This window comes from Oncorhynchus keta, chromosome 19 (assembly GCF_023373465.1).
Source record: "Oncorhynchus keta strain PuntledgeMale-10-30-2019 chromosome 19, Oket_V2, whole genome shotgun sequence".
Lineage (NCBI taxonomy): Eukaryota > Metazoa > Chordata > Actinopteri > Salmoniformes > Salmonidae > Oncorhynchus > Oncorhynchus keta.
Genome location: NC_068439.1, coordinates 67,866,180 through 67,877,311, shown reverse-complemented (window position 1 = coordinate 67,877,311; position 11,132 = coordinate 67,866,180). Strand labels below are relative to the sequence as shown.

The 11,132-nt window shown below is 44.5% G+C and overlaps 1 protein-coding gene across 1 annotated transcript; it reads left to right on the top strand.

The window, feature by feature from the left end:
- Window positions 1-5,390: 5,390 nt before the first annotated feature.
- On the top strand, window positions 5,391-6,107 carry LOC127909065 (uncharacterized). The gene has a single exon (XM_052468958.1). The coding sequence runs from the start codon at window positions 5,391-5,393 to the stop codon at window positions 6,105-6,107; it is 717 nt and encodes a 238-aa protein (XP_052324918.1).
- Window positions 6,108-11,132: the final 5,025 nt, after the last annotated feature.

The window sequence follows — 11,132 nt, the reverse complement described above, 5'->3', positions numbered from 1 at the left end:
ATATTGCAGATTAACACTGGAGTGATAAATGATCAGATGATCATGTACAGGTAGAGATATTGGTGTGCAAAAGGGCAGAAAAGTAAATAAATAAAAATTGTGGGGATGAGGTAGGTGAAAATGGGTGTGCTATTTACCAATAGATTATGTACAGCTGCAGCGATCGGTTAGCTGCTCAGCTAGCTGATGTTTGAAGTTGGTGAGGGAGATAAAAGTCTCCAACTTCAGCGATTTTTGCAATTCGTTCCAGTCACAGGCAGCAGAGTACTGGAACGAAAGGCGGCCGAATGAGGTGTTGGCTTTAGGGATGATCAATGAGATACACCTGCTGGAGCGCGTGCTACGGATGGATGTTGCCATCGTGACCAGTGAGCTGAGATAAGGCGGAACTTTGCCTAGCATGGCCTTGTAGATGACCTGGAGCCAGTGGGTCTGGCGACGAATATGTAGCGAGGGCCAGCCGACTAGAGCATACAAGTCGCAGTGGTGGGTAGTATAAGGTGCTTTAGTGACAAAACGGATGGCACTGTGATAAACTGCATCCAGTTTGCTGAGTAGAGTGTTGGAAGCAATTTTGTAGATGACGTCGCCGAAGTCGAGGATGGGTAGGATAGTCAGTTTTACTAGGGTAAGCTTGGCAGCGTGAGTGAAGGAGGCTTTGTTGCGGAATAGAAAGCCGATTCTTGATTTGATTTTCGATTGGAGATGTTTGATATGGGTCTGGAAGGAGAGTTTGCAGTCTCGCCAGACACCTAGGTACTTATAGGTGTCCACATATTCAAGGTCGGAACCATCCAGTGTGGTGATGCTAGTCGGGCATGCGGGTGCAGGCAGCGATCGGTTGAAAAGCATGCATTTGGTTTTACTAGCGTTTAAGAGCAGTTGGAGGCCACGGAAGGAGTGTTGTATGGCATTGAAGCTCGATTGGAGGTTAGATAGCACAGTGTCCAATGACGGGCCGAAAGTGTATACAATGGTGTCGTCTGCGTCAAGTTACTAGCCCTGCCACGGCCTGACCTTAGTTCCTGTTTTATGTCTCTATTGTAGTTTGGTCAGGGCGTGAGTTGGGGTGGGCATTCTATGTTTTGTGTTCTATGTTTTCAATTTCTATGTGTTTGGCCTGGTATGGTTCCCAATCAGAGGCTGCTGGCAATCGTTGTCTCTGATTGAGAACCATACTTAGGCAGCCTGTTTTCCCACTATGGATTGTGGGTAGTTATTTTCTGTTTAGTGTTTTTGTTGCACCTTACAGAACTGTTTGTTTGTCCGTTTGTTGTTTTTGTTCAGTATTCATCTTTATTAAAATTATTATGAATACGTACCACGCTGCACTTTGGTCCTCTTCACCTTCTTCATACGACGACCGTTACAGGCCCAAGTCCCAGTGGACCGTATGCTGAGAAACGAAAATAGCTGTTGAGCTTAGCATGCATTTGGATTATCTTCCTGAGACTCACTTATCATATTGATGAAATGTAATGAAACATATACAGTATACAGACTGATGACCAGAATTTGTAATGGCTAGTATTGTAATGCTACAATTTTAGTCATTTTCTTTGTTTGTTTTCTTCAAGAATCTGTGGACATTGCAGTTGTACCCTGTGTGATAGGGGTGATGACCTCTTGAAGGTCAATGTGACGTTACAGTTCCTTCCTAAGTAAATAAAATGACTGTCTAGTAAATAAGTCAACAGCTTTGTTTTACAACGAGAGCAAATTAACAGCTAATCCTCTGTGGTTACCAGAGACAATTTAGGTACCAATGAAAAAAGCGAATCAACAAATAACTGTCGCCGTCTGGAAACATTCCAGAAACTTGAGGGCTTTTCCAACCCTCCATGACTGAAAACTGAAGTGTTAATGGTAGTTGTTTTAATTTGACCTAACCAGTTCCTGATTTACGGTTCCATGAGTGACAAAAACCTTGTAATGCTTTAGCATTTTATCGTTTTAATCACTATTGAAACAACCGTGTCAACAAACATTTTATCTGTTTAGTTGAAGACAATGGCAGTGGCGGTGCTGTTTGGAATCAAAATTTGATGAAATGTTAATCGCTTTCCATGTTCCGGGCCTCCTTGTTTTTGTCCTCGGTGGGACTCCCAATGAGTTCTGTGACTTCATTTGAATAAGTGGCAGAGTACTGCGCACCTCAGCTGGAGATATAGCTGTTTTCTGTTTGGGTCGGACTACAGAGCGAGTTAGAGCGAGTTATACAGTTCTGTATACAGTCCCTCCAAGCCTGCTGTTAGGCCTTGTTATTAATGCCCATGCCCCCACCGGCTAGCTGAGTGATTGCTGGATGGATGGCCCATTTGATTGACGTGACAGAAGATTGGCTTGCTGTTTAAAAGCCCACCCCTCCACCCTACTCCCCTCTGAAGCTGTCTTTGGAAATACATTGCGTATGATGGTGTGTTGTTTTCATTACAGTATAATTGTAGGGACTGGGCTTCTCTGTACAGAACGGCTCGGGTTATCACTGTTGATTGATATGGTTGGTCCATCGATTTAGAAGGGCGCTACATGCCACGGAGGACACTTTGTTTATGGTTCAAACTGAGAGCCCTGGAGATTAAATCAATGATCAGTTGTCAGAAGGGACATTTTATCAGGGATTAAGACACTTCTTTTCGATGTTATCAAAAATGGCTGGAACTTTGTCAGATCTAATACTGTCCATGGCATTTAAATCACATCGTACGTCAGCCGTTTGACAAGGAGATAAGTGCGACGTGCAACATGTTGGTGAGAGTGGCGTCTGTAAAACTACCCTGTAAAGCAGTGGCTGATTGTCAGTGCCATTGAGCGCACATTCATGTCATCATGTCAAGTTCTTTCAATCACTGAGTCAAAGTCCTCATTGATCTACCACTACAAGTCTGTTATCAGTTAGAAGCCAACCACAGATGTGACAGTTTTCACAGCCTCTCCAGATAAGGAGACAGGCCCACTGGTGCCATTATGTCATGTCTAGAGATCCAGAGAGCTGCTTAAATACATCCTGTACTCGCACAGATTTATGAAGCTTTTAAAGGCCGCATGTATGTTATGCATGTATGTTATATCATGTATGTTATAGCTCCATTTGCTCAATATCTCCTTTGACTCTACTCAGTTCAATCAAGTAATTCAGTTCAATTGAGTATCGTTGTCACAGGTTTCATATACAATGACAAAACAAGCACAAATAAATCAAATCTATATGTTGCAGAAGTAGATAGGCATACGTCCAGTTGTATCTGAAATGTGCTATCACCAGATGCCGTCCATCCTGACTGACATTGATGCCCATGGCCATTAAATAAAGGATCAGGATGAATGGAGCTCAAGATGTTGACATACACTGTTCTATCTAGGCCCTGTGTATAGTCATGTTGACAGAACTGGCTAAATGCACAAGGTAAAGAAGAAAAGAACATTGAAGGATTTCTCATTAAAACAGCAAAAGCAGGACACTTGGCATTGTGCTGGAGCAACACTGCTATAGGGTGCCGTTTGGGACAATGTACTGAACTCTGTTCCCACTTCTTGGGCAGATGGACGCCTGTGTAGAGGCCCGTCCAGAGAATTAATACCGTGTCCCCGGGCCGCCCATAGATTAATGTGGGTAAAGGTTGAGTTATGAGTTATGACAGAGCAAATCTAAACGTTTGAAAAGCATTGGTTAGAAAGCAGGCCAGGCCTTCCATGGATTTCAATGTGAGTGAAGGTCTTCCAATGTTTTTATATCCTAGTTGTCTCTGTTTGTTCAATGTCTTTTTTCAGGGTGTCGTCAGTTATTTCTTTATTTAATCTTTATTTAACACATTCTTAGTTACAATGACGGCTAACCCCTGCCAAACCCTCCCCTCGCCCAGACGACACTGGGCCAATTGTGAGCCGCCTTATGGGACTCCCGATCACAGCTGGTTGTGATACAGCACGGGACCGAACCCAGGTCTGTAGTGGCGCCTTAGAACGCTGCGCCACTCAGGATCCCAGTTATCCCAGTTATGGTTTTAGGGTGAGTAGGGTTTTAATTTCTCCATTTATTAACTGTTTTAATAAATAAACAAGTGAAGAATTGCTCAGCTTTTCCTTACAGACGCTGGGTAGTAAAGCATTATTGTATCTGTAGATGGAAGAAAATGACTTACACTCCAACATTGTCACTAAAATCTATGTAGTTACATGGTAGTCTCAGTGCCATTAGAAAGTATTTACACCCTTTGACTTTTTCTTGTGTTACAAAGTGATATTCAAATGGATGTAATTGTAATCTTTTTTCAATGATCTACACAAAATACTCTGTAATGTCAAAGTGGAAGAAAAATTCGAACACTTTTAGAAAATGCATGAAAAATAAAACACTTGTCACGTTCGTCGTAATGATGAGACCAAGGTGCAGCGTGATAAGAATACATTCTTCTTTAATTAATGAAGAACACTTAAACAAACTAACAAACTAACAAAACAACAAAACGAACGTGAAACTATGATAAACCGAGTGCTGACACAGGCAACTACACATAGACAATAACCCACAAAATACCCAAGGAATATGGCTACCTAAATATGTTCCTCCTCCCCGCACTCGCCCTGAGGTGCGTGTCACCAGACCGGTACCACCAGTGCTGGCACCACGCACCAGGCCTACAGTGCACCTCGGCAGTCCAGAGCGTCCGGCGACGGTCCCCAGTGCAGAACATCCGGCGATGATCCACGCAGCAAGGGTCCTCAGCCCGGGGCCTACGGTCAGGATCAGCAGTCCAGAACATCCGACGATGATCCACCCAGCAAGGGTCCTCAGCCCGGGGCCTACGGTCAGGATCAGCAGTCCAGAACATCCGGCGATGATCCACGCAGCAAGGGTCCTCAGCCCGGGGCCTACGGTCAGGATCAGCAGTCCAGAACATCCGACGATGATCCACGCAGCAAGGGTCCTCAGCCAGGGGCCTACGGTCAGGATCAGCAGTCCAGAACATCCGCCGATGATCCACGCTGCAAGGGTCCTCAGCCCGGGGCCTACGGTCAGGACCAGCAGTCCAGAGCCTCCGACGATGATCCACACAGCAAGGGTCCTCAGCCCGGGGCCTACGGTCAGGACCAGCAGTCCAGAGCCTCCGACGATGATCCACGCAGCAAGGGTCCTCAGCCCGGGGCCTACGGTCAGGACCAGCAGTCTAGAGCCTCCGACGATGATCCACGCAGCAAGGGTCCTCAGCCCGGGGCCTATGGTCAGGACCAGCAGTCCAGAGCCTCCGACGATGATCCACGCAGCAAGGGTCCTCAGCCCGGGGCCTACGGTCAGGACCAGCAGTCCAGAGCCTCTGACAATGATCCACGCAGCAAGGGTCCTCAGCCCGGGGCCTATGGTCACGGCCAATAGTCCAGAGCCTCCGACGATGATCCACGCAGCAAGGGTCCTCAGCCCGGGGCCTACGGTCAGGACCAGCAGTCCAGAGCCTCCGACGATGATCCACGCAGCAAGGGTCCTCAGCCCGGGGCCTACGGTCAGGACCAGCAGTCCAGAGCCTCCGACGATGATCCACGCAGCAAGGGTCCTCAGCCCGTGGCCTACGGTCAGGACCAGCAGTCCAGAGCCTCCGACGATGATCCACGCAGCAAGGGTCCTCAGCCCGGGGCCTACGGTCAGGACCAGCAGTCCAGAGCCTCCGACGATGATCCACGCAGCAAGGGTCCTCAGCCCGGGGCCTACGGTCAGGACCAGCAGTCCAGAGCCTCCGACGATGATCCACGCAGCAAGGGTCCTCAGCCCGGGGTCTACGGTCAGGAGCAGCAGTCCAGAGCCTCCGACGATGATCCACGCAGCAAGGGTCCTCAGCCCGGGGCCTACGGTCAGGACCAGCAGTCCAGAGCCTCCGACGATGATCCACGCAGCAAGGGTCCTCAGTCCCGGGGCCTACGGTCAGGACCAGCAGTCCAGAGCCTCCGACGATGATCCACGCAGCAAGGGTCCTCAGCCCGGGGCCTACGGTCAGGACCAGCAGTCCAGAGCCACCGACGATGATCCATGGGTCAGTGTAAAGAAGGGGGGCGGTCGTCCAGAACCAGAGCCGCCACCGAGGTTAGATGTCCACCCAGACCCTGTCACGCCCTGACCTTAGTTATCTTTGTTTTCTTTATTATTTTGGTACGGTCAGGGTGTGACGAGGGTGGTTTGTGTAGTTGTTGTATTGTCTAGGGTTTTTTGTATGTCTAGGTTTTTTTTGTATATCTAGGTGTACACATCAGCTGATATTTCAATGTGCTTGTACAGACACCCAGCCTAAAACCCCAAACAGCAAGCAATGCAGGTGTTGAAGCACGTTGGCTAGGAAAAACTCCCTAGAAAGGCCAAAACCTAGGAAAAAACCTAGAGAGGAACCAGACTATGAGGGGTGGCCAGTCCTCTTCTGGCTGTGCCCGGTCGAGATTATAACAGAACATGGCCAAGATGTTCAAATGTTCATAAATGACCAGCATGGTCAAATAACATGTCTGGGACAGGTAGCACGTCCGGTGTACAGGTCAGGATTCCATAGCCGCAGGCAGAACAGTTGAAACTGGAGCAGCAGCACAGCCAGGTGGACTGGGGACAGCAAGGAGTCATAATGCCAGGTAGTCCTGAGGCATGGTCCTACGGCTCAGGTCCTCCGAGAGAGAGAAAGAAAGAGAGAAAGAAAGAGAGAATTAGAATGAGCATACTTAAATTCAGACAGGACACCGGATAAGACAGGAGAAGTACTCCAGATATAACAAACTGACCCTAGCCCCCCGACACATAAACTACTGCAGCATAAATACTGGAGGCTGAGACAGCTTATTACAGCTGTGGTTATTTCTAGGTAAGTCTCTAAGAGTTTTCCACACATGGATTGTGCAACATTTGCCCATTTAGTCTTTTCAAAATTCTTCAAGCTCTGTCAAATTGATTGTTGATCATTGCTAGACAACCATTTTCAGGCCTTGACATAGATTTTCAAGCAGATTTAGTCAAAACTGTAACTCGACCACTTAAGAACAATCCCTGTCTTCTTGGTAAGAAATTCCAGTGTAGATGTGTCCTTGTGTTTTAGGTTATTGTCCTACTGAAAGGTGAATTAATCTCCCAGTGTCTGTTGAAGAGCAGACTGAAAAAGTTTTTTTCTCTCTAGGATTTTGGCTGTGTTTAACTCCATTCAGTTTTTTTTATGCTGAAAAACTTCCCAGTCCTTAACGATTACAAGCATACCCATAACAGGATCAACCACCACTATGCTTGAAAATATGGATAGTGGTACTCTGTAATTTGTTGTATTGGATTTGCCCCAAACATAACACTTTGTATTCAGGACAAAAAGTGAATTGCTTTGACACATGTTGCAAACAGGATGCAAGTTTTGGAATATTTGGATTCTGTACAAGCTTCCTTCTTTTGACTTTGTCATTTAGGTTTGTATTGTGTAGTAAGTCAACAATGGCCTCATGATGAAATCCCTGAGCGGTTTCCTTCCTCTACGGCAAATGAGTTAGGAAGGACGCCTCTGTCTTTGTAGTGACTGGGTGTGTTGATACACCATCCAAAGTGTAATTAATAACTTCACCATGCTCAAAGGGATATTCAATGTCTGCTTTACCAACATATGCCCTTCTTTGCGAGGCCTTGGAAACCCTCCCTGGTTTTTGTGGTTGAATCTGTGTATGAAATTCACTGCTTGACTGAGGGACCTTACAGATAATTGTATGTTTGGGGTACAGAGATGTTGTGGTAATTAAACAATCATATTAAACACTATTATTGCACACAGATTGAGTCCATGCAACTTGTTATGTGACTAGTTAAGCACATTTTACTCCTGAACGCATTTAGGCTTGCCATAACAAAGGGGTTGAATACTTATTGACTCAAGACATTTCAGCTTTTCATCTTTTATTAATTTGTTGAATTTTAAAAATATATCATTTTACTTTGACATTATGGGGGTATTGTGTGTAGGCCAGTGACAAAAACATCTCAATATAATCCATTTTAAATTCAGGCTGTAACACAACAAAATGGGGAAAAAGTCTAGGGGTCTGAATACTTTCTGAGGTCACGGTATGTAGCCTACAACTTAGGTTTGAATGTGGACTGACTGACCCTGTATATAGGGTACTTACTTACTTTGTGTTCTTCTTCTTTTTATTTATTGTGTGTTTTTATTATACCTTTGGTAATTTTTAGTTTTACATTGTTATTGATTACTGCATTGTTGGGTTTAGAGCTTGCAAGAAAGGCATTTAACTGTACTTGTGCACGTGACATTAAAACTTGAAACTTGGAATGTAGGTAAGATTACAATTTCAAGGATTTGCATAAAATCTCACTATGGCGATACAGTATACTGTAATTACACTGTACCCGTCCATGTAATAACATGTACATGCACAGGTTTTAGGACACTTTTCAATGAACCCATCATTGACCAAAATGACCAAAGTTCTATGCTTTAGTATAAGAAAATAGAAGTAACAAAGAGCAAGATGATTTTCTACAGTTTTTGCACTTTTATGTCAGTGAGTGCAATATGGTGAGTGATTTTGACCATTTTCTATCTCACTGAAGCCAATCTGTTGCATGACCTAAATAGAGGAATAAGAGGGAAACAAAGTACTACACATGAGCTGTGTACTGCTGTGCACTAAAACCATAGCAGAGGAAAAAAACAGATCTATAAAGTGTTACACCAGAATCCCAATTTCTCCTCATTATACTGCATATCAGATTCCAGGCACTACGATATTGATATTGTGGAAAATGCTATAGGCATGTGTAATATCTGAAAATATATTTTTGTTACTTCTTTTATATTTTTTATCCTTGAGCAAATCAGAAATGAATATAAATCAAGAATAGAAATTGCGACAGAGATAGGCACATTGCAGACTAGATTACTAATCAAAGAGCCTTTCACGGTGACGTAAAGAGAAATTGTGATCGTAATTACTGTCATTGTCATCAGTTTTATCCGGATATCAGAGCCTTCATTTTCAACACTACAGTTAAAAGGAACATTGTACAATAATAAAAAATGACCCATTCCAAAATGTGATGATTGGAAGAAACACAAAGAGTGTTGAGTGTCCAATCAAAAACACATATTTTGACCAATGGGTAAAATTATATGTTTTTCAGAGATGTTTTAGAGATGCCCCTCTAAGAAAACCAACTGTCCGAAACTCATGTATCTATCATAATCCAAATTAGTCCAAAATTAGGGTGGCTAAATCATTGGAGGCCAGAGAAAAAAAAGTGGTCAAAACTGGAAAATCGCAATGCGTCTGCTAGGTTCGATGCTGTGCGAGAATTGGGGCTAGCTGACAGGCTCACCGTTGAACTCGTTATGTTTCTTTTCAAATCAGGAGGACAAAAAACTACATAGAGGTAAGATAGATATAGATTTTGAGACATGAAATGTAGTATTTTCATAATTTAGTATAAGCTTTTTAAATAGATGCGATATTCCTGATCTTTTTAGAAGATTTCTCATAAAAACAAGAGGATCTCTGTGAAATGTCAACGGAGAACTGAGCGTACCACTGTGAAATGTCAACGGAGAACTGAACGTACCACTGTGAAATGTCAACGGAGAACTGAACGTACCACTGTGAAATGTCAACGGAGAACTGAACGTACCACTGTGAAATGTCAACGGAGAACTGAACGTACCACTGTGAAATGTCAACGGAGAACTGAACGTACCACTGTGAAATGTCAACGGAGAACTGAACGTACCACTGTGAAATGTCAACGGAGAACTGAACGTACCACTGTGAAATGTCAACGGAGAACTGAGCGTACCACTGTGAAACGTCAACGGAGAACTGAACGTACCACTGTGAAATGTCAACGGAGAACTGAACGTACCACTGTGAAACGTCAACGGAGAACTGAGCGTACCACTGTGAAATGTCAACGGAGAACTGAACGTACCACTGTGAAACGTCAACGGAGAACTGAGCGTACCACTGTGAAATGTCAATGGAGAACTGAGTGTACCACTGTGAAATGTTATTGGAGAACTGAACTTACCACTGTGAAATGTCAATGGAGAACTGAGCAAACCACTGTGAAATGTCAACGGAGAACTGAGAGTACCACTGTGAAATGTCAATGGAGAACTGAGAGTACCACTGTGAAATGTCAACGGAGAACTGAACGTACCACTGTGAAACGTCAACGGAGAACTGAGCGTACCACTGTGAAATGTCAACGGAGAACTGAGAGTACCACTGTGAAATGTCAATGGAGAACTGAGAGTACCACTGTGAAATGTCAACGGAGAACTGAACGTACCACTGTGAAACGTCAACGGAGAACTGAGCGTACCACTGTGAAATGTCAATGGAGAACTGAACTTACCACTGTGAAATGTCAATGGAGAACTGAGCAAACCACTGTGAAATGTCAACGGAGAACTGAGAGTACCACTGTGAAATGTCAACGGAGAACTGAGAGTACCACTGTGAAATGTCAATGGAGAACTGAGCAAACCACTGTGAAATGTCAACGGAGAACTGAGAGTACCACTGTGAAATGTCAACGGAGAACTGAGAGTACCACTGTGAAATGTCAATGGAGAACTGAGCAAACCACTGTGAAATGTCAACGGAGAACTGAGAGTACCACTGTGAAATGTCAACGGAGAACTGAGAGTACCACTGTGAAATGTCAATGGAGAACTGAGCAAACCACTGTGAAACGTCAACGGAGAACTGACAGTACCACTGTGAAATGTCCACGGATCTGAACGTACCACTGTGAAATAACAACGGGGGACTGAGCGTACCACTGTGAAATGTCAACGGAGGACTGAGCGTACCACTGTGAAATGTTATTGGAGAACTGAACTTACCACTGTGAAACGTCAACGGAGGACTGAGTGTACCTCTGTGAAATGTCAATAGAGAACTGAGTGTACCACTGTGAAATGTTATTGGAGAACTGAACTTACCACTGTGAAATGTTAATGGAGAACTGAGAGTACCACTGTGAAAGGTCAATGAAGAACTGAGCGTACCACTGTGAAAAGTCAACGGAGACTGAGCGTACCACTATGAAATGTTAATGGAGAACTGAGAGTACCACTGTGAAAGGTCAATGAAGAACTGAGAGTACCACTGTC

Bases quoted from the DNA above. Each gene is read 5' to 3' on its own strand.
- LOC127909065 (XM_052468958.1), top strand. From the start codon at position 5,391: ATGATCCACGCAGCAAGGGTCCTCAGCCCGGGGCCTACGGTCAGGACC.